This window comes from Schistocerca americana, chromosome 3, assembly GCF_021461395.2.
Source record: "Schistocerca americana isolate TAMUIC-IGC-003095 chromosome 3, iqSchAmer2.1, whole genome shotgun sequence".
Classification (NCBI taxonomy): Eukaryota; Metazoa; Arthropoda; class Insecta; order Orthoptera; family Acrididae; genus Schistocerca; species Schistocerca americana.
The window spans coordinates 454242920-454269257 of NC_060121.1; the positions used below are offsets into that span (position 1 = coordinate 454242920).

At 44.7% G+C, this 26338-nt stretch overlaps 1 protein-coding gene across 1 annotated transcript in view; it reads right to left on the reverse strand.

The window, feature by feature from the left end:
- Positions 1-17885: 17885 nt before the first annotated feature.
- The window catches only part of LOC124606148 (LIM domain only protein 3-like), a 1120741-nt gene continuing 1112288 nt past the window's right edge, over positions 17886-26338 (reverse strand). The window contains exons 7-8 of the mRNA XM_047138113.1: positions 20453-20568; positions 17886-17922 (exon numbers count right to left, since the gene is read on the reverse strand). Of these exons, the coding sequence (XP_046994069.1) occupies positions 17886-17922; positions 20453-20568 (153 nt within the window). The remainder of the gene's footprint in view (positions 17923-20452; positions 20569-26338) is intronic.

Genomic DNA, 26338 nt, shown 5'->3' on the forward strand with positions numbered 1-26338 from the left:
GGTTCCCGGGTTCGATTCCCGGCGGGGTCAGGGTTTTTCTCTGCCTCGTGATGACTGGGTGTTGTGTGCTGTCCTTAGGTTAGTTAGGTTTAAGCTGCTCTAAGTTCTAGGGGACTGATGACCATAGATGTTAAGTCCCATAGTGCTCAGAGCCATTTTTTTTGTAACTGGTGAGCATCTGCTGGATTTTTCAGTGTCCTGTAAAGGCAAGGTTGTCTCTTGCTGTGACTTTGACTGTTAACATAGATAAGTTCAAGCGCCGCGCTGTGAACTGTGTCTAGAACATTTTTGTCGGATGCGCGGCAGGACGTGGTGTCACTGCTCTATTCACTGATTGCCTGGCTCATGAGCGTTAGGCCTATTATTGCACACATGATTCAGTATTAAACTTTGGACTATTAATTTTTCTATATTGGCTAAAAGTAAATCAGTTTTGATAAGTGTTAAAGTGAGTCACGTTAGAGAAAGATTTTAGGTTACACAATTTGCTTCAGTATTGAACTGCGCACTCTTAACCTTGCTGTATCTGCTAAAGCTAAATAATTTTGCTATTTATTTCCTATTTCTTGTGAGGCTACAGAATTAACCTTGCTGCAGAATTAACCTGTGCACTGTTACCTTTTTTGCATCTGCTAAAACTAAATCATTTTTGTTGTTTATGCGCCATTTCTTGCGAGACACGGTAGAGGAGGATTTCGATTGCTCTTTCATGACTCGTAAGCTTACTGTGTTTCTTCCACTGTTATAGAAGTTGAATTGTATGTTATGCGTAGCAAGGCGTCCCGGCACAGGACGTGTTTTTGTTGCATGCTGGTTACGAAGATTGATTTCGGCCTGGAACGCAACCTTCACGAGCAACTGCCGCCGCTGTGTTTCCCTTAAAGTTAATTACCGTAACGGAGTGTCAATAAGTTTTGTATCTTGATCTGGCCATATCACTAAAGCTCTGTCTTAACATTTTGGGCACTGCATTCGTTACATTGTCAGTTGTGCTAAGCTCATCTGGTACATTCATTGCAGCTACGCACATTTTAGTCCACGAAAATGTTATCATATTCTTCGGACGACTTGTTATTTTAACAATATGGAAAAGAGAATTCGAAGAGTCTTGTCTATTTGTTAAATGTTAAATGGCTCTGAGAACTGTGAGACTTAATATCTGAGGTCATCAGTCCCCTAGAACTTAGAACTACTTAAACCTAACTAACCTAAGGACATCACACACATCCATGCCCCAGGCAGCATTAGAACGTACGACCGTAGCGGTCGCGCGGTTCCAGACTGAAACGCCTAGAACCTCTCGGCCACACCGGCCGGCTTTGTCTATTTGTAAACTTTGTCATAAAGCTAAACCATCTACCATCTCACATCGTGCTCCGTTATTTCCTATCATTTCTTCTAATTTAAAACAATTTGCTGCTGTTGATCTCTTGGGACCCCTTTTCAGAACATCGAATGGATTTTCGTACTTTTTAGTCGCTGTTCAGCTTACTTCAAAATTTGTTTCTTTCACGCCGTTACGTAGAGCTACTCGACGGTCTGTATCCAACGCCTTTGTTAAAAATTTCTTACGTGAAGCTGGACACGTTGCTGAAGTCATTTCAGATAATGGACCACAATTCAGATCTGCTGTTTGGTCACGCATGCTTCGGAATCCTAAAACCAAACATGTTTTTATTTCATTGTACTCGCCACATTGTAACCCGTCTGAACGAATTATGAAAGAAATGAATAAGCTTTGCAGACTTTATTGTCACAGAAAGCATCAGTATTGGGACGGATATTTACACCTATTTCAAAATGTGCTCAACGAAATGCCTCATGACTCCACTGCTTTACCACCTATTCTTGTACTGAAGAATGAAGAACCACTAAACAGAATCAGAAAGCTTGTATCTTTTCCGAATACACGTAAACTTTGACACAAGTACATAATTGATTTGGCTATTAAAAACATAGATTCTGCTGCAAACAAATGGTTCAAATGGCTCTGAGCACTATGGGATTTAACATCTGAGGTCATCAGTCCCCTAGAACTTGGAACTACTTAAACCTAACTAACCTAAGGACATCACAGACATCCATGGCCGAGGCAGGATTCGGACCTGCGACCACAGCGGTCGCGCGGTTCCAGACTGAAGCGCCTAGAACCGCTCGGTCACCCCGGCCGGCCTGCTGCAGACAAAAGGAGAAGACTACACGGTAAAGCAAATGCAAAGAAACTATATATTGGTCAGAAAGTTCTCGTTAAAGCTCATTCTTTGTCACATAGGAAGAAACACTTGAGTCACAAATTCTTTCTGATTTACAATGGACCTTACAGAATCCGACGTATACCACATGATAAATGCGTTGAAGTTGACACTCTACGTACTAGGAAGAGTAAAGGTTTACACCACATTTCATATGTAAAACCATTTATTGAGGGATAATTTGCTTTCTGAATTAGTCGTTGCTATAAGACATCTACTTCATGTTACTGGTACGCTTTGTCACACTAAGAAACTGTTAACATGCAACAATGTTTTGAAGGTAACTATCCAGTCAAGAACCTAGGGAACGTATTTATAAAGTAATTACGAATGCATTGTTATAGTGAACAGACGACACAGTGTTATTGTGTGTACATTCTTGCTTGTTAGTTGCACGATTACGTAACGACTATAAGGCTTACATACTTAGAATATATACTGCTAATGAGACATTACTGCAACATTTTGGTGTACTTGAAAATACATTCAGGATTTAAAGTACCTTCTGTGAGATTACAGATGACTTAGTATTTGGTTTGTTTGACAGCTACACGATTATATCACGACGCTACTAATGAGTGACACAAATTACATTATTGCTTTTGCGCTGTATCTGTTTTATGTTGCACCGTTTTTCTACATTCTTCTGGAAAGTAAAACATGTTTTAGTAGCAATTTTTGTGATATAGCTACAATGAGATAGGTATTTTCCGTAAAACAACAATTTGTAAATTTTTTTGTGGGCAGCACGGGGTCTATGTAAGTAGATTGTTCAAGCTTTTATGTTGGTAACGCCACGTAGTGGTCTGTATGAAAATCGCTGACTGCGTTGTGTGCATTCTGTGGCTGGTTGGACTCATTGTTGGAAAATTCGCTTGTGTAGTGTTGGGCAGTTGGATGTGAACAGCGCGTAGCGTTGTGCAGTTGGAGGTGAGCCGCCAGCAGTAGTGGATGTGGGCAGAGAGATGCCAGAGTTTTGAGCGGACGATCTGGACGTGTGTCCGTGAGAAAAAGGAAATTTGTTTAATTGGATGTCACAAAATTATATATATCGAACGCTATAGGTAAATACATTGTTTGTTGTCTGTCAAAATCTTTCATTTGCTAATCAGCAGTTAGTGCCTTCAGTAGTTAGAGTCTTTTACTTAGCTGGCAGTATTGGCGGTCACTGTATTGCAGTACTTCGAGTAACGAAGATTTTTGTGAGGTAAGTGATTAATGAAAGGTATAGGTTACATTTTGGGCACTGCATTCGTGAAATCGTCAGTCGTGCTGTACTGACTTCAGACAATTTACTTACCTTTTGAATTTTAAAATCTTTTGCTGCAATTATCAGCTGTGTTAAAGCTTTTAGTAAATCCATTGACTTTCAATTTAAAGTTTATTATAATAATTGTTTCTATTGTATCACACCAGTTATTGATTGCAGCTGTCTTCGGTTTTCATTATTGACTGAAGACTAAGTGTGTAACGTTGTTTGCCTAACAACGCAGTTTTCATGCCGTTAGTATATGAGTATCTGTTCGATAAAAAAGCATAAATACGTTTTATCAAGCTGTTCACGAGATGCTGACATGTGCTCAATCGAAGCGCATAGAAGTTCGTAATACACTCCTGGAAATGGAAAAAAGAACACATTGACACCGGTGTGTCAGACCCACCATACTTGCTCCGGACACTGCGAGAGGGCTGTACAAGCAATGATCACACGCACGGCACAGTGGACACACCAGGAACCGCGGTGTTGGCCGTTAAATGGCGCTAGCTGCGCAGCATTTGTGCACCGCCGCCGTCAGTGTCAGCCAGTTTGCCGTGGCATACGGAGCTCCATCGCAGTCTTTAACACTGGTAGCATGCCGCGACAGTGTGGACGTGAACCGTATGTGCAGTTGACGGACTTTGAGTGAGGGCGTATAGTGGGCATGCGGGAGGCCGGGTGGACGTACCGCCGAATTGCTCAACACGTGGGGCGTGAGGTCTCCACAGTACATCGATGTTGTCGCCAGTGGTCGGCGGAAGGTGCACGTGCCCGTCGACCTGGGACCGGACCGCAGCGACGCACGGATGCACGCCAAGACCGTAGGATCCTACGCAGTGCTGTAGGGGACCGCACCGCCACTTCCCAGCAAATTAGGGACACTGTTGCTCCTGGGGTATCGGCGAGGACCATTCGCAACCGTCTCCATGAAGCTGGGCTACGGTTCCGCACACCGTTATGCCGTCTACCGCTCACGCCCCAACATCGTGCAGCCCGCCTCCAGTGGTGTCGCGACAGGCGTGAATGGAGGGACGAATGGAGACGTGTCGTCTTCAGCGATGAGAGTCGCTTCTGCCTTGGTGCCAATGATGGTCGTATGCGTGTTTGGCGCCGTGCAGGTGAGCGCCACAATCAGGACTGCATACGACCGAGGCACACAGGGCCAACACCCGGCATCATTGTGTGGGGAGCGATCTCCTACACTGGCCGTACACCACTGGTGATCATCGAGGGGACACTGAATAGTGCACGGTACATCCAAACCGTCATCGAACCCATCGTTCTACCATTCCTAGACCGGCAAGGGAACTTGCTGTTCCAACAGGACAATGCACGTCCGCATGTATCCCGTGCCACCAAACGTGCTCTAGAAGGTGTAAGTCAACTACCCTGGCCAGCAAGATCTCCGGATCTGTCCCCCATTGAGCATGTTTGGGACTGGATGAAGCGTCGTCTCACGCGGTCTGCACGTCCAGCACGAACGCTGGTCCAACTGAGGCGCCAGGTGGAAATGGCATGGCAAGCCGTACCACAGGACTACATCCAGCATCTCTACGATCGTCTCCATGGGAGAATAGCAGCCTGCATTGCTGCGAAAGGTGGATATACACTGTACTAGTGCCGACATTGTGCATGCTCTGTTGCCTGTGTCTATGTGCCTGTGGTTCTGTCAGTGTGATCATGTGATGTATCTGACCCCAGGAATGTGTCAATAAAGTTTCCCCTTCCTGGGACAATGAATTCACGGTGTTCTTATTTCAATTTCCAGGAGTGTATTACTCTTTGACTCGCTTTCTATGGTGAATGCTAGCGACGCCTACTGGTCTTCGTTCACCTCTGATTGTTTAATTGCCACACACAGTTTGGCAATGGTTTTATTCGAATAGACACCGGCAATGTCAAATATGCCTACATGAGATGAAATTTGTATTGGATTCAGTCTGTGCTCACATTCGTGAGCTTTGTACTGAAGCTTGATTTTAATGTAAATACGATACTAATTGAAATATCTGTATATTGGAATTCTTAGATGCGTACTTTTGTATACACTTTCTACAGCTTCAGTCTGATGATGAAGTATGGAAACGCGTAACGCTTAATAAAGAATTGTGCGATGAAGACCTTTCTATACTTCGAAGTTGTGCGAAATCTTAATCGTCGCCTGCCTCTACCATGGATGAATTTCTCCATCAAGTAATGAATGATATTTCAAGTGAAACAACCTCGTGCTGCTCTTGGCATAGCGTAAGTAATAATGATGAACCTAATGTTGTTGGTGGTATTTCCCCCTTGAGAACGGAGCTCTGCTTTGCCAGGAGGCCGCCAGTGCAATTAGTTTTTCAGTGTGAGGTTAGGGCTTTCGTGCTAAAAAAGAAACCCTACTGTCACAGGTGTGTAGAACCCGGGCTGGTCGCCACGCGGCACAAACACCTACGCGTTGCGATGACCCGGGGCCATCCTGCGGTGGTTGGGCGCCATCTCCCGTGCGGTCAGTGTTGCAGGCGAAGCGGCGTAAAATTGTCGAGTTTAATGACGGCTCGCCGGAGGGGCAGTAAAGCCGTAACGGCTAGCGACCGCCGGGTCGCGGATTTGATCCCCCGTGGAGCGGAGCGGAGCGGCGCGAATATTAATTTTAATTACCGTTTAGTATAGCGCCGGCTGGGCATAAAACGGCAGCGGGACGCGGCACATACTTTACTGCTCGTTCGGCCGTATGGTGGGCGCCCCGCTGACAGACAGGCGCCGTGTAATTACCGAGGGTGGCCGGTGTGTTGCGGCGTTACGCCTGCTTGGAGTGAGCCGTTCCTGACGGCAACGCCATGTACCAGCAGGTTATCCTTTCGCGGGTAGCGAAGTGTACTTTCTACTAGCAGTATTTCTTTACAGCGCCCTATTAACTGTGGCACGTCGCTGGCATCTATTGGTAGATTTCTCCAACAGATATACACGGAAGTGCCAAAGAAACTGGTATAGGCATGCGTATTCAAATATAGAGATACGTAAGCAGGCACAATATGGCGCTGTAGTCGGCAGTGCCTATATAAGACAACAAGTGTCTGGCGCAGTTGTTAAACCCAACGAACCCCCCTCTGATACCTCTTCCTGTCGTCCCACACGCCTCACCTCTGTGTTCAGTAAGGTCTTCGAGACCATCCTCTCTTACCGTATTCACAGACACCTTAGCCTCCTTCCCCAGTGTGGCTTCCGGCCTTCCTTTTCAGCCGACGTCCAGCTCCTTAACCCTACCAATCTTCTTTTCCTCCAACTTAACTCCCGACGCTCTGCTATCTTTGTTTCCCTTGACCTCCAGAACGCCTACGACCGTGTCTGGCATCCCGGGCTCCTCTTCAAACTCCAGACCTACACTCTCCCCATCAACTTCGTCCGTCTCGTTGCTTCCTTCTACTCCCGTCGTCCCTCCTATGTGACTATCCGTCCTTTCCCCTCTCCTCTATCTCCTGTACACTGCTGATATGCCCAAACCTCCCTGGCCTGTTCATCTCCTCCAATTTGCTGATGACACCGCCTTCCTGGCCCTTTTTCCTGCCCTTCAACGGTCCCAGTGTACCCTCCAAACCCACCTTGACCAATTGACCACTTGGTGCAACCAGTGGTTCCTCTGTATCAACCCTTCCAAGACCCAGGCGATCATCATAGGCCGCACCACCCACTCTTTCCATCTCCATGATTTCTACATCACCATTTATGGCTGTCTTATACACCCTCAAATACTTCGGCCTCACCCTCGACCGCCACCTCACCTGGACTCCCCATCCAACACAAAGCTCACAACAGACTGTGCCTCCTGAAACTCCTGTCCAGCTGGACATGGGGTCTGCATCCTTCCACCATCCTTCACACCTACAAATCCTTGATCTGCCCCATCCTCTGTCATGCCAGCGTTGCTTGGATTTCCGCCCCTCCCACGTTCTATAAAACCCCCCAAATCCTTGAAGGCTATTCACTCCGCCTCACCTTCCGCATCCGCCTTCCGTCCTCCATGCGCATCCTCTATGACCTCATCCCCTTCCTCCACCTTCTCCTTTTCCTTGAACACATCCATACACTATATATTGTTCGCCACCTTCAACCCCCTCACCCCTGGTGTCTCCCTTCCTCTCCAACCCCAGCCCATTGTCGCGCCTTTACCATTGTGTCCCACCCTCTCTCCATCTCCACACCCTCCACCTCCTTTCCCAGCGCAACTTTCACTACCTCTCTTGGATGATGAGCTTCACCCTGACATGTACCCTTCCCTCCAGCTCTAACCCCATCTTCCTTCTGCCTCCTCCTCAGGGCTCTCTCTCATCCCCCTCCTTTCTCCTGAGCGGTTTTCCCCTCCTACTCGCCCTCCCTCTCTTGTGCTCCCTTTAAATGTCTATGCACTCCCTCTTGCCTTGTCTTTCCTCTTCATCTCCTGCCCCACCTGTTCCTGCCTCTTGGTGCACCCGCTGACGCCCATACTCTTTTCATCCCGCCCCCTCCCCTGCTGCACTTTGCTCTCCCCTCCTTTTCCATCCTCTCAGGCCTCTCCGTTGGCAGGTCCCACTTGGCAGTTTTATTCTTCATCGTGTGTGCTCCAAGTGGGTTTAAAGTGTGTTGTTCTGGAGTGTTTTTAATACTGTGGCAAACTTTTAACCTGTGTGTGTGACTTCAGTGTCTTTTTTGTGTTCTACGAATCGCCAACTGTGTTTTTTAACTTTATGTTGCCTTTTTTAACTGCCCCCCCATGAACGTCTCCGTGTCAGTGTAATATTACCTTCATTATCTCCCCTTACTCGGTTTTATGCCCCCGTTTTTTTATCACCTTGTATGCAACATTTTATTCTTGTATTAGTTGTCATGTCACTCGGCTGAAGAGCGGCGGATTGTGTCCCTAACAGCCCTCCCCTGCCCATATGTTTTACTCATAAGAATTTAAAAAAATGGCTCTGAGCACTATGGGACTTAACATCTGAGGTCATCAGTCCCCTAGAACTTAAAACTACTTAAAACTAACTAGCCTAAGGACATCACACACATCCATGCCCTGGGCAGGAATCGAACCTGTGACCATAGCAGTCGTGTGGTTCCGGATTGAAGCGCCTAGAACCGCTCGGTCACCACGGCCGGCCATTAGAATTAATTTAATACCCTCAGCTGCTGTCGGGCGTTGATATCTACCAACGGACAGGTGCGCTCCGATCGGGACTCGAACCCGGGATCTCCTGCATACAGGGCGCAAGATAGTCCCTGCAGTCACACTAGCCTCTGTACCCTCGGTGGCTCAGATGGATAGAGCGTCTGACATGTAAGCAGGAGATCTCCAGTTCGAGTCCCGGTCGGGGCACACATTTTCACCTGTCCTCGTTGATATACATCAACGCCCATCAGCAGCTGAATGTATTAAATTAATTCTAATTTCATTCTAGACGGCTGCAGGTCATCAATGGAGTCTGATTTTTCGGACATGACCAAGAGAACAGACACCAAATCCATATAAGTGTTTTACTCATCGTGGTAGCGTTTCACAATTTCTTCACTACTGTGGACCTAATACTATTGCTGGTCGAACTATGGTATCTTTTCTATAGGTACAATTAGAGCGAACCGAAAGGACTGACTTCAGTGATATAAGAGAAATGTGCCTTGAAAAGAGGAAAATTTCAGTTCGAATGCAAGAGCGGTGTTGTAGCCGTATAATGGATAGACACCGTAACTCTCACTATTTAGGAAATTTCAGACAACCCTACAGGCACCACACCCGTTTCAAGGAAAGGTAAGGATGGTATCACCAGCGGCATCAGCTGTGCAACAGCTGTAGCAACATACAGCACAATAAAACATTAGTCAGTGTAGACCACTTTGATCAACAAGAAGAACATTATGCATCAGGTTGACGTTCTCGTAAATGTTCTCATTGGATTCTCTGTTACCTAACTTTTTTTAGCCATCATTCGACTGACTGGTGTGATGCGGTCCGCCACGAATTCACCTCTTGTGCCAACCTCTTCATCGTAGGATATCGCTTGTCCTTTACGACCTTTGTTGGATGTATTCCAGTCCTTGTCATACCCTACAGTTTTTAAGCTCTACAGCTCCCTCTAGTACCATGGAACCTATCCCTGATGTCTTAACACACGTCCTATCATCCTGCTCCTTCTTCTTGTCAGTGTTTTACATACGTTCCTTTTTTTGTCGATTGTGAGGGAAACCTCCTCATTCCTTACCTTGTCAGTCCACCTATTTTCCAACATTCTTCTGTAGTACCACAACACAAATGTTTCTATTCTCTTATGTTCCAATTTCCCTGAGTCCATTTCTCACTGCTTTACAATACTGTGCTTCAAACTTTCAAGAGATTGAACTTGTTGATAAATGTGAAAATTTATTTTGTTAAAATCTGTAGTAAAATTTCACTAAGCTTTGAAAGTTTAAATAAATATATACAATTTTTTGAGATGTGTTTCTGTTGCAAGGTGTTGTGTAAATATAGACTGTCATCGTTTTGCAAGTAAAAGAAAGCTTTGCCTAGATACCAACAGATATCAGTAATTGTGGTTTGAAATTACCAGACACTGCATATTTAGTAAAATGAATAAACTCTTTGTTAAGTAATGTTTAACATTGCTTGTCCCAACCCTCCTGTTCCACATGCCTCGATCTACCTGTTTAGTCAAAAATTAATTAGTATTTGCTGGATTAAAGTAGTGAGAAATAATTTCAATTATAATATTTTCTAAAGTACGCTATCAGTTAGCATACATATTTCTTCTCATTTACTTTTACAGAATCTGTGGCCTTTCTGACGGAGCAGTGAAGAATCCGCAGTCTGACCAACCAGTTGGGGGAAAAACCTGCAAGAACAAGAAGCAGCAGCAGCAGCAGCAGCGGAGAATCTGCTGATGACCACCTTGATAGGCTGTGCTTTCCTCGACTAACCTAATAATAATACTACACAGATCAAAAAAAGTATTGCATCACCCTGGTTCCCAAAACTCACGAGGATAGACGTTGTCTGTGGATATTGTATCACAGACACAGTCCCTTTGACTGTTCAGAGATGTCACTAAACCCGCCCAAAGATGTAAACAGCCATGTATGAACAGCGCCTATTAGACGGAGGGGGTCCGACAGCCGAGCAGTTCCACTCATTCCCCCAGGAAGGAGGTACACGGCTAATGTTGTCTGTAGTTCAACCATGCCAAGACGGTCAGTACCGCGGTTCGATCACGTCTGCATTGTTACTTTATGCCAGCAAGGGCTCTCAACAAAAGAAGTGTCCAGGCGTCTTGGAGTGATTCGGACATGGTGGGATACAGAGAGACAGGAACTGTCGATGACATGCCTCGTTCAGATCGAACAAGGGCTACTACTGCAGTGGATGAGCGCTACATATGAGTTATGGCTCGGAGGAACCCTAACAGCAAAGCCACCATGTTGAATAATGCTTTTCGTGCAGGCGCAGGATGTTGTGTTACGACTAAAACTGTGCGCAGTAGGCTGAGTGGTGCGCAACTTGACTCCCCACGTCCATGGCGAGGTCCGTCTTTGCAAGCACGACACCATGCAGTGAGGTACAGATGGTTCCAACAACACGCCGAATGGACCGCTCAGGATTGGCATCATTTTCTCTTCACCGATGAGTGTCGCATATGCCTTCAACCAGACAACCGTCGGAGACGTGTTTAAAGGCAACCCGGTCAGGCTGAACGCCTTAGACACACTGTCCAGCGAGTGCAGCAAGGTGGAAGTTCCCTGCTGTTTTGTGGTGGCATTATGTGGGGCCGACGTACACCACTGGTGGTCATAAAGTCGTCGTAACGGCTGTACGATTCGTGAATGCTATCCTCCGACCGATAGTGCAAACATATCGGCAGCATATTGGCGAGGCATTCTTCTTCATGGACGACAATTCGCGCCCCCATCGTGCACATCTTGTGAATGCCTTCCTTCAGGGCAACGTCATCGCTCGACTAGAGTAGCCTGCATGTTCTCGGGACATGAGCCCTATCGAACGTGTCTGGGACAAACTGAAAAGGAATGTTTATGGATGACGTGACCCACCAACCACTCGGAGGGATCTACGCCAAATCGCAGGTGAGAAGTTGGACTATCTGGACCAACAGTGCCTTGATGAACTTGTGGATAGTATTCCGCGACGAATATAGGCATGCATCAATGCAAGAGTACGTGCTACTGGGTATTAGAGATACCGGTGTGTGGACCACCACCTCTTAAGGTCTCTCTGTATTGTGGTAGACATGCATTGTGTGGTTTCCATGAGCAATAGAAAGGGCAGAAATGATGTTTCTGTTGATCTCTATTCCACTTTTCTGTACAATTTCCGGAACTTTCGGAACGGAGGTGACGCAAAACGTTTTTGATGTGTGTAATATGTGGGAACCAGCAGCGCGACACATTAAAATCAGATGACTTCGAATGTGTTGTCGAGTCTGCATTTAGAAGACGAATGTGTACTGGTACTATAGATAATAGGCAAGTGTGCCTGTTTTCTCACTTTTGAGAACGAAGTTAGTAAAATTAACCAATCTGTTTAGATAAATTATTCACTTAGCCCCTTACTTTCTCCTGGCGAACTCAGGTCAGGAAAAATAGGTGTACCTCTATACAAAGATCCTGCCTCTATCTGCTGTCATCACTGAATGGTATTGAGCCAGCGGTACAGAGCGCCGTTTAAAACAACTGTGTACTTTCAAAATCTGCAATTCTGTTCGGGGATTGAAGAAAATAATTCCAGTGCGAGTATATGTTAATGAAAATAAGAGCCTTTTCGCAGGTGCACACATGTAACTCGCTAAGGTAGTAGCAGATAAACGTATTTTCTTTGTCTCGCGTTGTTGTAGACGTCGACATGCTCATGAATGGATTTAGTATGGTTAATTTAAGGGGTGGCGGAATTTCTTTCCTCTAGTCACTCCGTTACCTCATGGGGCGGAATGTGTTTACCTCAAGTATCTGCATTAGTGTTGTTCTTGAGGAGCTTAACAGAACTTTTCCAAGTTTACAGATCGTGTAAACAGGCGGACCTGACCACATAAAGCCAGGCGGACCTGAGGCGGACCCCACATAGTGGGATATGGGAAACGGCCTAAAAACACATGCAGGCTGGCCGGCACGCCGACCCTCAGCGTTAACCCATCAAGCAGATTCGGTCTGGGGCCGGTACACCCTGCCGGGCGCTGTGGCCGATCGGTTCTAGGCGCTTTTTCTTCCTGCTCCCCCTGCGGTTCCCTACATGCATGACACGATATTAGTGAGTGTCTCTTTCTCTCATCTTCTTATCGGCATAGTTGAAATGTGCAGAGACCTCTCTCTCTCTGCATCGGACATTAATCCTACCCCTCCCTCTCTCTCTCTCTCCCCCCCCCCCTGTCCCCCCACACAGTGAGATGATCTATGGCCGATCTCCCACTACTGTATAACGATCTTGATTGTTCCAGGAATGTAGCGGCTGCAGCAAATGGGATACATCGCCATCGCTTGCCACGGTAATGATGCATGATACCCATACTAACAAATCCAACCTTGCATGAACTATCGCAGCTAGTAAGCCACTACTGCTCTTACTACCCATCCCACTGTCGCAGAGGTTTTTTCCCACGGCACGAGCCATGGCACTTTTTTCCCTCTGCTCTTCAAATCGCTACCATCACTCGCGTTTCATCCACTATCTATCACCTGATGGACCATGTTAATGCGTAGTCTTACCCAGACGCACGGATAACATCACAGCCCAGCATCCTGTGATCCACTTACTAGATAACTAACATGTTTACGGAGGTGACAGTAGAACTTTTGGTTTGGTCACAACGTTGGTGCGGGCGTGGAGGGGCCCCATCTCTCTTTTCTTTCTCCCCCTGTCTCTCTCTCTTTCTCTCTCTCTCTCCCCCTCTCTCTCCCCCCCCCCCCCCTCTCTCTCTCTGTCTCCCTCTCTCTGTCCATTTCTCTTCCTCCCAGCAGCAGTTGTAGACGTGCACTGTCACTCCACGACATGTGTACAATACGCAAGTCTGTGAGTTACTGACATAAAAAGTTCTACAGCTTCAGTACTTGAACTTGCAAAAATCGTAGAGAGATCACATTTTATGACGAGTCAGAGGTGAAAAGATGTGTACATGGGAGATGAGATGTAACGGAAAAATATTTTCATTTAAATGCCAGGACAGTACAGAGGACAATTGGGTGCGATTCTGGTGGCGGACGGGGGAGGGGAATTTGATACCGTTTGGTGGGATTTGACGCTCTTTTTAGGCAAGTTTATACAATTTTTTTGGGTAATTTGACACAAGTTGAGAGTGTGTGTTTGAGAGGAAAGAAATGATTTTTTTGCAAGAGAGATTGCATATTCGTGTCAAAGGAGTGCAATATTTGACATATAAAACATAGAGAGAATTGATCAGTTTGCATGAAAGGGATCACATATGTCTAAGGAGTGCACACTTTTTGACATATGTGTGTTGTGTGTGTGTGTGTGTGTGTGTGTGTGTGTGTGTGTGTGTGTGTGTGTGTGTATCTGTGCGCCATTTTACATGTACGTAAAACACATGTCTTTGACGTTGGAATCGCTTTAATATTACGCTAGTGGTATGTTAATGTACACAATCATCTTTGATTTTCACGGAATTAATGTTACTTGATACCACTGATACAGATAATAATAACAAGATTTTTGTGCTGATTAAATACAACCCAGAAATAATAAACATCTTTGACTTTCAGGGAAGTAAACCACATCTTTGACTTTCATGTTGAGTTACATAATTTTGCTGCATATCTGGCGTAACTTTTACATATTATTTTAACACTACGCTCTGATTGGGCGGAAAGAGGAAAGGGAGGGGCTATAAAATACAGTTGGTCCATTTCATTAATCTTGGATTTTTGAGAGGGGAGAGAGGAAGTGGCATAGCGCTGCATGTACATAAAATGTCTTTCACAGGTTACGTAATTTGCACCAATTTTAGGCACTGTTTTAATATTTTATCAGAGATACGTGACTATTACGGAAATAATGACTATCTTTTATTTATTGGTTGGAAAGAGGAGGGGTATTAAATTTACCACTAACACATTAGGTAATTTCCACCATCTTGGAATTTTTCATTTGTTGAGTTGTTGTAATACCGCGCTATGATTGGCTGTAGATAGAAGAGGGCAGGGGGGTGGGGAATGGGGGCGTGTCTTCCCACTGAACATTCCTACTTGAACTTTGACCCCTACATGCCACATGGCATGAGCTACGAAAGGTAGATGGTTCAGCAGCCAGTATAGTACTGCGACCAGTGGGCGTAATTTTGCTGAAGGCTCCGTGTAAAGGCGGTGGGACTGGCTTCGGGAGTTGTCCATTTTCAGTATCGAGGTTGATGCGTTGAGTGTTAATGAGGTGGCCAAAGCTGTTGGAAGTGGCTGTTTCATTCCTGCTTGGGGAGCTGCGTGTCGCTGGTTGGAGTCCGAGTCCTTGAATCCGCTGCCTTGCCTGGTGGACAGGGAGTTTATGGCAGTTTTAATTTCATCCAGGAACAAGCTTGAATCTGCGATGCTCTTCTGCTTTACAGCTATCGGGTGACGGAAGTAGGATTCTGGAATTTTGTGTTTTGCCCTAATGTTTCGCCGTCTTGGTTATCATGACACATTGCGCTGTTATATTGTTCGGCCCCGAACTGTGTGGGCGCATTGATTATCCACTGTTCCTTTAATAAGCAAGTGTCTTACTTCATGTTAAATTTTTATAAACTTCTGCCTCACATTTGGTGGACGGTTGCTTGTCAGTATACATGCAGTGTGCTGGTAAGCGGACGCAGTCCGTGTGTAATCTGTTTTATTTGTATTTATATTGTATTGCGTGTGGCCTATGGCACCGACAGAACTATTTCACACGTTTATTATTACTTGGCTGCCGACCTGTTCTGTATCACTTCGGCGTTAGCTGGTATTTATATCTTTATTCGGCCGGCCGCGGTGGTCTAGCGGTTCTAGGCGCTCAGTCCGGAGCCGCGCGACTGCTACGGTCGCAGGTTCGAATCCTGCCTCGGGCATGGATGTGTGTGATGTCCTTAGGTTAGTTAGGTTTAAGTAGTTCTCAGTTCTAGGGGACTGATGACCATAGATGTTAAGTCCCATAGTGCTCAGAGCCATTTGAACCATTTTTTATCTTTATTCCTGTGGCCTCCCACGCTTGTGGCCGTGTGGCGATTGCTCTAAGGCGTATTCTTTCCTACTTTACTGTCTGAAGACTACATATTTGGTCTTCTTTGTGTATTTTTAAACTCAGGTCTAATTCTGTGTGCTTGTCGAAGTAATTTTTAAAATCTTAAATACTGTTGGAGTATTTCAGAGAGCCTCTTATTGTTTATGGGCCTTCAAATCGTTAGGAATTTTAAATCTGGGAACGTTGCCCTGCAGAGGGCCTTGCTTCGTAAAGGCTTCTTTTCGAGAGCTGCTTTCTGAGTTTTGGTAACTTTTTGAACCGCATCGGGCACCTGAACGGGATAGTTAAATTCTGATTTTCCTTTTTTTTTGTAATTTAATGTTGTCAAGGCTAGTTGCCGAAGGCCACTTTTTAAAATTTTGCTTATATCGATCGCCGACTATGGTGAGCTACTAAATGTAACTGTTTTCAAATTGTATTCAAACACACTGGTCGTCATGAAGGTGCTTAGTTAATCACTGTTACTTTATTCTGTTGCATTTTAAACGGCTAACGATTGAAGTTGTTCTTCATATTTTATTGCCTTTGCCCTCATTATTCTGAGCGTTTTTTTACTGTCTGCCTGGAAGGATAATGAGCTAGAACTTTTTGTTGTTTTCAGTGTTTGATATTATTGTTAAACGAAATATTTGAAACTGTATCAATTTATTTGATCTAGCACCATACCACTACCAAATCTAACTGCCAACAGTTTGAGTAACATTGTTCAGTTCCTGGGAAGAAGAATCAAGTCATGGAAGGAAAGGATTTCAGAAATAAAACATCAGTTAATAACCATATATTTTCTGTCTTTATTGATGACTTTCAGTTTATATAGTTACATCGAATGAACTCTTGCTAATGTCTTTGGTAACAATATTTACACATGAGACACTAAGAGAACTCTTCCACTTGCGTGACACAATAAATTATTGTATGAAAACTCTCTAGTAACTGTAGAAATTATGTACGTCAGTCACAATAACTAGCACTAGTTGGTACGCAAAAAATCCAAACAGCAATCCTTCTGCCACACTTTCACTATACTTCGAACAAGAAAGAAAAAGAAAGCTCGTTATTTAGCAACAAAATATAAACTCAAAAAATTTAACAGTCATTACATTTTCTCAGTCACTAACTAAAGATAAACTAAAACATCCTCAACATTATTTACATCTTCACTACTTGGAATAGGATACAATTATATTTTGTAAAGACAGTCCATTGCAAACACTGCATGCATAAGGCGCCCGTTTCGCGCAGTGCTTAATTTAATACATAATGCGACACCAAACTACAGTTATTGCATCTTTTCCATGATCCAATGTGCTACGGTTTACATCGCTCCGCTAACGTACTTCACACCGGCGAGGAACAGCTTGGATCATCTGCTCGGGAATAAGGACTGTGCAGCTAGCACGTCAGTCTGTGTCATTGTCAAATCGTAATTGTCACCCAAGCAGACAAATCACCAGAAAATCGCTTATCGTAGGCTATAAATAAATAAAATCTATCTTCTATGACATAGATAATGTTGCAATTCGTAATTCTGTATACATCGATAGGTAAGACTGAATTGCAGTACGGAACTCTCGCTGCGTTAAATATTACATTTTCGTATACATATTTGTTCTATCGTCGTGTCTAGGAAAACTGAGGTCACCTCATCAGTAAAAATACAGTTCACGATGAATGCTGAGCTTCGTCTAGCAGCCAGTTCGAGCAAGTAACAACAGCACCTACTTACATAACCGCCTTCGGTAACACTACTGAGTATTTTATAATTTTTATTGAGGTAATCATTACGTCTGTAATGGTATATACTATGGTAACAATGTACAAAGGTATTACGAAGAACATGCTGTTGTAAAACCGCTCCAGTGGATAGTTTCAGTAGACATGGACTATTTATAATAGGCTAGTAGTCAGTCCTAAAATCAGACACCATTAATGTTAAGTAAAACTATGGGATTTAACAATGTCTGAATGAACTGACGAGACGTGGAGAAAAAAGTGTCTGGTTTACATTTTGGCTCTTCGGTGTATTTTAACATAAGACGACAGTAGGAAAGGTAGGTAACACAATGTGGCAGTTGATAGGCGTATAATATAAATCACACGAAATATTAGATACTTCGACAGAAATGATGAAGGATATGACTTATTACTTCACATTTTCACTTAATCACGGCAGTGCGTGCAGATTATGGCTTGCATCAACCCTAAAGGAAACCGGAAATTCATTCAAGGTCAGAACACGTGCAGTGTCTCTTGGTCAATCATGTGGCATTCGGATGATTTTTGTTGAGTTTACTGTGTACTTGACAGCTGCAGTTGAGAGCTGGGGTTGCAGTGTGTAGTGATATAAGGATATATTACACTAGTAACTTGGAAAAAAGAAATTGCCTCAGACTGCAGTGAAATGGTCTCCATATTATATTTAGGCATCAAGCCTCTATTATCAGATGCGCGTGAAAAATATACATCGGATCAATGTGCGATATGTTCTTCCTAGGACCCTATCACAATGATATCAGTTGTCCTTCAATAGCGTGGGCTGTCATACCGGAGACCCAAGGCACCACGCATTCAGGGTCACTGGTAAAGCATGTGGGTACATGTCCGTTATCCTGCAGCTTGTCTTGCTAACATCCTCTTGGAGTGAGTGGTGAATGGTACCGTGGGTCCTTCGTTTCACAATCTAACGTTACTGAAGGACACAATTCATGTGAGGAACAAGTGATCCTGACGTGAATATATAGCACATAGATTCAGTGTGTACGTATCAGATGCATCTCATGATGATGGTGCTAAAATCAACGAAATCATTCATAGTACAAGAAATGACCTTGTTAATTACTATTTGAGGCAGCTTACTGTTATTCTTAATTAAACATTCTACTGTATTCCCAGTGACGATGGAAGGCTTAAATATTGCCACAGTATCTTTACTAACCTAAAGACTGTACATTTCTTTGTCCATTGACCGTCCAACATATTTTTACGTTTGTCTATCGTCATCAGTTGGGTGTAATATTAGGTTGATAATTTTATGGTTAGATTCGTTTATGTGCAACTGAATAAAATTAACTGAACATTTCCACGCTCGTTTCGCCTTTACATTTTGAAAGATGGCATCAGTGGCCTGGAATATACACACACTTATGTCTACGCTATACATTACATTCACGTGGGAACAGTTCTGGCACTTTCTGAGGTTCTAAAGCTTAATAAAAGTCAAATTTGTTTACTCTAGTCTCCTCGTGTACTGGTTTTGCTGGTTTCAAAGCTAATTTTTGCTATCTGTCCATCGAATATCACTAGCACAGTGCTCGGTATATGAAGAAGTGTTTTCGTCATAATCTGGTTTGAATGTTGTTGTCAGTTATCGAATGTGTCTTTCTGATATATGTGGCGTGTGTGAGAGAGAGTGTGTGTATGTGTGTGTGTGTGTGTGTGTGTGTGTGTGTGTGTGTTTGCGTGAGAGAAAGAGAGAGACAGTATGTGCTCGAGTTGTTACATAATTCAGTGTAGTTCGGTCTGTATCCCTGTAGTTTTTATTTTTGTTACATGATTTCATTTAACAGATTTAGCAGAGAGTTGGTGTTTATGTGTGCCTGGTTGGTTGTCGAACATGAAATAAACGACCAGACGCATATCAACATCGTATCTCTGCTAAAACCTTTACAAGAAATGAAATAATAATTTAGAAAAAACGTGCAGGTGTACATATGAGGACCGAACTGTACATAAATATATACCAACACACACACACATACACACATCACATATATCACAAAAACACATTCGAATGTTGGCAACAACATTGTTCATATACTAAGTGCTGTGCAAATGACATTCGGTAGATAGCAAAAATAAAATAAAATAAAATAAAATAAAAAAAGCTTTAAAATCTTAAAACGAGCAAAGCCAAGCACACATGTAGAGCAGCGACTACAAATTTTGTATGCAAAAATTTTGGCCATTACTATGGTATATAACGTGAAAAACTGCCGGAACTGTTTCTAATGTGAATGTACCGTATTTAGTATGTGTAGCAAAATGGTATTGGCATAAGTACGTAAACATTTCAGGCATTTAAGGCAGCTGATGATGCCTTTTCAAAGAATAAAGGCGGAATAAATGTGCTAATATAAAATCGTTTCTATTCAGTTGTACATAGATAGACGTAACTCGAAAATTATCAACGTAACAAAGCCAAGGATTTCTTCTACATAAAGAGATATTACAGTAAAACCGAGAAAAGGACTTGTAGCAAAGTGGTTTACTTGTCGCACCATCTAAACTGAAGAGGCATGCAGAAAGTGGTTGTAAAGCTTCCGATTTATGATTTACTCGTGTGCAACGATGTGGAGGAAGTCTCGAGAACGATTATCGCTGAGAATACAAGTGACGGCGTCGTAGTCGTTCGCTATGGCAACTCTGATCGAAGCGTTCGATGAAAGATCGAAGTGCCTGGGCGACACTAGGCGTCTGCAGTCTTACGTGGAACGCAACGCGGAGAGCGCGCGAGAAGACGGCTGACGGAGTGGACGTTTCGGAGGCGAGCGGGTCCGCGTCCTCGTTCAGTGGCCCCCTCACTTGGAGTCGAAGGCGAGCGGGTCGCCGGCGGGCGGCAGGAAGCCGTTGGAAGTGGCGTGGGCGGCGCCGCCCCCACCCCCGCCGCCCCCACTGCCGGCGTCGCCGGCGCCCGCGGCGGCTGCGGCTGCTGCGGCGGCGGCGGCTGCGCGCCGGTCCAGGTCTCCGTTGGCGCCCGGCAGGCCGCAGAGGGGCGGCAGCGCGCCGCCCACCACGGGCAGCACCCCCGACCGCCCCAGGTGGCCGCCCCCGGCGCCCGTCGTAGGCGGCTGCCACAAACACACAGCCGTTACTTCGGTGCCCTTATTAACTAAACTACTACTGAGTATCAGAGTAGGTAGTCATAGAATGTACAGTGGGGTGATTCTTATGTTTCAAGTACCACTATTTTGTTATGCTACTTCGTAGATTGGATGCATTGGACAATAATATCTTCTTCAGATATAATTGAGTAACCAATAACTTTTAATATAATCAATATTAGTATTACAGCGACAGCATGTTCGTCTGTTACTTTTTTGCTACCGAATAGCTCATTCGATTTTGATGAACCCTGAGGAAGAAAGTGGGCCACATTAGGGTGGGGGACTCAAACTCTAAGGGGGTGAAATAGGAAATGGAACATTTTTTAGGTTATTGAACATGATAAACGTTAAAAAATCATTAAATTAGGTGGATAATGTGCACAATTTTTCAATTTCAATGTTAGCTACTTCGATAGCCGATGCACGGCTGTGTTCTCCTGCCCTTCTGCATCCCACCACTCAGCACCAACGCTGTGCGTACCGCTACCTTGTGAATTGAGGCAGGGGGGTGAGTGGATCGAGCACACATAACGAGACATGCTTACATGAATAGCCACGTACAGTAGCTTGCTTACTCACCATTACGTATCATAAGAAAACTACTGATACGCAGGCTCATCCACAGCTAACAGTAAGTTATTAATATTTATGTATTAACTCCAGAAACCACAGTCACCGTCTTCCGGTGAATTTAGGTTTCACTACCGAAAGCTTTCTTAAGGAACTCAAATAAAAACAGACATAAATGTGTTTATTTTACAGCAAACGTGTTGAATCGCATTATTGATAAAATGTTATTTTATTAATTCTGAGCTGTGGTTTGCTCAAATCAATGTTTTAACGCCAGCCGGTGTGGCCAAGCGGTTCTAGGCGCTTCAGTCTGGAACCGCGTGACCGCTACGGTCGCAGGTTCGAATCCTGCCTCGGGCATGGATGTGTGTGATGTCCTTAGGTTAGTTAGGTTTAAGTAGTTCTAAGTTCTAGGGGCTGATGACCTGATATTTTAAGTCCTATAGTGCTCAGAGCCATTTGAACCATTTGAATGTTTTAACAACGAAGCTCTTTGCTTGGAACATAATGTGCTTTCGTCACTCACCAAGTGAAGACAGTAAGGTGTTCAAGAGAAATTAAAGCGCCTGCCGCAACTGTGCGAGAGAGAGTATGCGGCTCTCCAGCACTGTGCTTTGAGTCAAGCCGTGAGAGTGTCGACGCATTAACACATTGATGACCAGTGATCGCTTATGTGGGGCTCTACTTTGGCTGTGGAGTTCTGCAAAGGAAATTTTCTGCTGGAGAGGGTCTTGTGTCTATTCTTTGCTTGTACGAGAGATGTTCTGGATGTAATGCAACAAATTTTTTGCTGAAAGCAGGTTGGTTTTATTCAGGACTCCATTACACTGTATTATTCACCGTCATCCACGTTCTGCTTCCCACGGAGCGTATCCTTTGTTGGGCCAAATAGATGGAAGTCGGAAGGTGTGAGATCCCGGCTGTAGGAGAAGTGGTGTTGCGCCACTCCGTAGATTGCCATTTTGTTTCTGGATCGATGTGATAAATCCATGTTTGAACGCCTGTGAGGATGTTGGCAAGAAATTGCCACGATGACCCTTGTAACGTGCAAGCAATTCCTCACACAAGGTCCTTCATTGCTCTTCATGCTTTTCTGTTAGGCGGCGAGGCACCCAGCCGGCACATCTTTGAGAACCTCATTTGGTTTACGAGAGTGTCAGCACTACCAACAGAGACGTCCAGTCCAACGAGGTGTTTGTGATCCGTCGATCGTCCGAACGTTCCAATATTGCAGGAGTCACAGCTGTGTTGCGGCCTGCCGGCGCTTGGGAGATCGGACAGACTTGCGCGACCTTGTTGCGATGATATCAGACGCCTCGCCCAACGACTCACCGCGGTTTTTTTTACTGTCAGGTCTCCTTAGACATTCTGCAAGCACATATGAATACCCTCGATGCTCTGGTTTGCGCCAAAAGAAAGGTACTGACCGCTCTCTGCTTGGAATGCACCTTCGTTACAGACGCCAGTTTGAAGACTATGTATAGTGCAGTCACCTATGCGAATTTCACGAAATTATACGGGCTGAACTGGGAATAGTCCACAACAAATTCCCCAGTTTTTTCATCCCAAACTGGCGGAGAGGAAAAATGTGTTGCTTTACTTATTGAACGCCCCTCGTCTTATAAACTCAAAAGTGTGTTTGTTTGTTATCTGAAAAAAAAATCACTTCATTACTGCTGTGTGTCTGTGCTGCTGCATAGTGCACTGGGATAAGGAGGATACGGAGGGGAGGGGGAGAGTGGGCCAGCGCACATCACACGCTACACTTATCCGGGCAGGCAGACATGTGACGGCAGCTGAAGCTACTGCACGTACAGTAACTTCATCATCACTCATCGTAACAAAACTAGTGATACATGAGTGCACCCACAGTTAAGTTACTTATTAACATTTATGTATTAACTTCAAGAATACAATCTCTCAGTGAGATCATTTCAACTTTCAGCTCAGAGTGAATGTGACTGTACTGAATATATTGAATAACGCCTTCAGTCACTAATACTTGTGTTTTACACATTACACTCTGCAGTTTAGGCCCTGTGGCCCCATCTTCTGATGCAGTTAGGTTCCACCACTGCAATCTATCTTAAGGAACTCAAGTTAAATCTGGTAAAAATAAATTTATTTTATTATAAGGACCAGTTCAAATCTATTATTGAAACTACACTCCTGGAAATTGAAATAAGAACACCGTGAATTCATTGTCCCAGGAAGGGGAAACTTTATTGACACATTCCTGGGGTCAGATACATCACATGATCACACTGACAGAACCACAGGCACATAGACACAGGCAACAGAGCATGCACAATGTCGGCACTAGTACAGTGTATATCCACCTTTCGCAGCAATGCAGGCTGCCATTCTCCCATGGAGACGATCGTAGAGATGCTGGATGTAGTCCTGTGGAACGGCTTGCCATGCCATTTCCACCTGGCGCCTCAGTTGGACCAGCGTTCGTGCTGGACGTGCAGACCGCGTGAGACGACGCTTCATCCTGTCCCAAACATGCTCAATGGGGGACAGATCCGGAGATCTTGCTGGCCAGGGTAGTTGACTTACACCTTCTAGAGCACGTTGGGTGGCACGGGATACATGCGGACGTGCATTGTCCTGTTGGAACAGCAAGTTCCCTTGCCGGTCTAGGAATGGTAGAACGATGGGTTCGATGACGGTTTGGATGTATTGTGCACTATTCAGTGTCCCCTCGACGATCACCAGTGGTGTACGGCCAGTGTAGGAGATCGCTCCCCACACCATGATGCCGGGTGTTGGCCCTGTGTGCCTCGGTCGTATGCAGTCCTGATTGTGGCGCTCACCTGCTCGGTGCCAAACACGCATACGACCATCATTGGCACCAAGGCAGAAGCGACTCTCATCGCTGAAGACGACACGTCTCCATTCGTCCCTCCATTCACGCCTGTCGCGACACCACTAGAGGCGGGCTGCACGATGTTGGGGCGTGAGCGGAAGACGGCCTAACGGTGTGCGGGACCGCAGCCCAGCTTCATGGAGACGGTTGCGAATGGTCCTCGCCGATACCCCAGGAGCAACAGTGTCCCTAATTTGCTGGGAAGTGGCGGTGCGGTCCGCTACGGCACTGCGTAGGATCCTACGGTCTTGGCATGCATCCGTGCGTCGCTGCGGTCCGGTCCCAGGTCGACGGGCACGTGCACCTTCCGCCGACCACTGGCGACAACATCGATGTACTGTGGAGACCTCACGCCCCACGTGTTGAGCAATTCGGCGGAACGTCCACACCCTCGCTCAAAGTCCGTCAACTGCACATACGGTTCACGTCCACGCTGTCGCGGCATGCTACCAGTGTTAAAGACTGCGATGGAGCTCCGTATGCCACGGCAAACTGGCTGACACTGACGGCGGCGGTGCACAAATGCTGCGCAGCTAGCGCCATTCGACGGCCAACACCGCGGTTCCTGGTGTGTCCCCTGTGCCGTGCGTGTGATCATTGCTTGTACAGCCCTCTCGCAGTGTCCGGAGCAAGTATGGTGAGTCTGACACACCGGTGTCAATGTGTTCTTCTTTCCATTTCCAGGAGTGTATGTTATTTTATTGATTCCTGTTTGAACCCTTTCATTATTTCCATCTGATGATCCTTTCGCATTATTGAATGTATTGAATATTTTCACTTTAAACTCTGGCGCCTGATTATGATGAAGGATAACTAAGTTGAAAGGAGACAGAATTCGTAAATGAATATTTCAGTTTTTGCAGAAAAACATCAGATATCACGATCGACAACCTGATATTTTTAAAAGTTTTGAAAGAATGCACATTGGCTTCAGAAGAAGCACACGTTTTTCAGAAAAGGCTTCGGCAACATAGCAGACAACTACAAATATAACAAACAGCGTCATCATTTTTGGTCGTAATTCAAATTCATCACGAACATAAACATTTTAAACCATAAATAGCGTTTCCCTATTACCTTGAATAGGTCTCGGAGCTGGAGAATGTACTACACGAGATAGTACTTTGAAAGAAAGATCAAAGTTAATTTAAAACATAGCCTGTCAGCACATGTTTCATTAACTTTCGACTTCTCTTTTCCATAGTTTTTTTTTAACGACCTAAATATGCGTAAAATTACCAGCATTGAATGAATTTAGTTTCGATTAACTCTCTCACCTTCTCAAGGATGCCTCTGCTCACTCAGAAGCTAATTTGCTCCGATAACTGGTGGCCCGTTCCTTACATGAACCTCGGCTATCCTTTTAACCGTTTGATTCATCAAAAACTTTTTATATACTTCAGTACAGTGGTATTTAAAGGATTGTCCTTATATTTTTGAAAAGAAAAGTTTACACACAGTCAAACGGCAGTTAACTTCCAGTTATTTCATGCCAGTAATATGCGAGCAAATACGTTATCTCCTACAAAACAACTGACGAAGTTATACTTGTTGCGACTCCTGTCTTATGTCGAACGTGAATGATGACTGGGTTGGACCACGTTACGTCGTAAAAAGGAACGACAGTTCGTTTCGTCCTCTCTCTACCTGAATTGGGATGTTGGATGCGTTACGTCATCTGACCAAGGTGACCTGAAAGTAACATCACTTTCAATTAAGGAAACTGAGGTACCAACTTACCTGTTTTACCTAGTGAATGAATGAATCAAAATGAATTATGAAAAGTCAACGATTTTTCTTTTTATCTTTATTTTCAAGGGGTACCGTTCCCCTTATCCCACTGATTTTCAAGCAGCTCATTCTTACGTGGAATGGAACTAACGTGGGGGCAGAGAGGTAGCACAAGAAAAATTATTAGACCTTTTAAAAGAGCCATGTAAGAGACACCCTAATGTACAGCCTTACTAGATGGAGACAGATGATAACCTGAAGATAACCAGAGTAAGGATTAACGAGTCTCCAACCAAAGCACTATATGGTGTGTATCCGTTATAGTAACATGGTAACATGACGTTACTAATTATGCTTGGCGAATAAACTCCTTTGTGAAACTCAAGGAGGGATTAAAAACACCTCTCACAACAAACGTTGCAAGCCGTAAAAAAAGACTGCCTTCTGCATATTGGCGATTTTCTGGGTGGAAAAATAAACGACGATCGCTGAAGATCGTAATATTATACACTGGCACATTCTCAATGTACTAAGTAACCTTTGGAGCACCGTGCAGTTCCA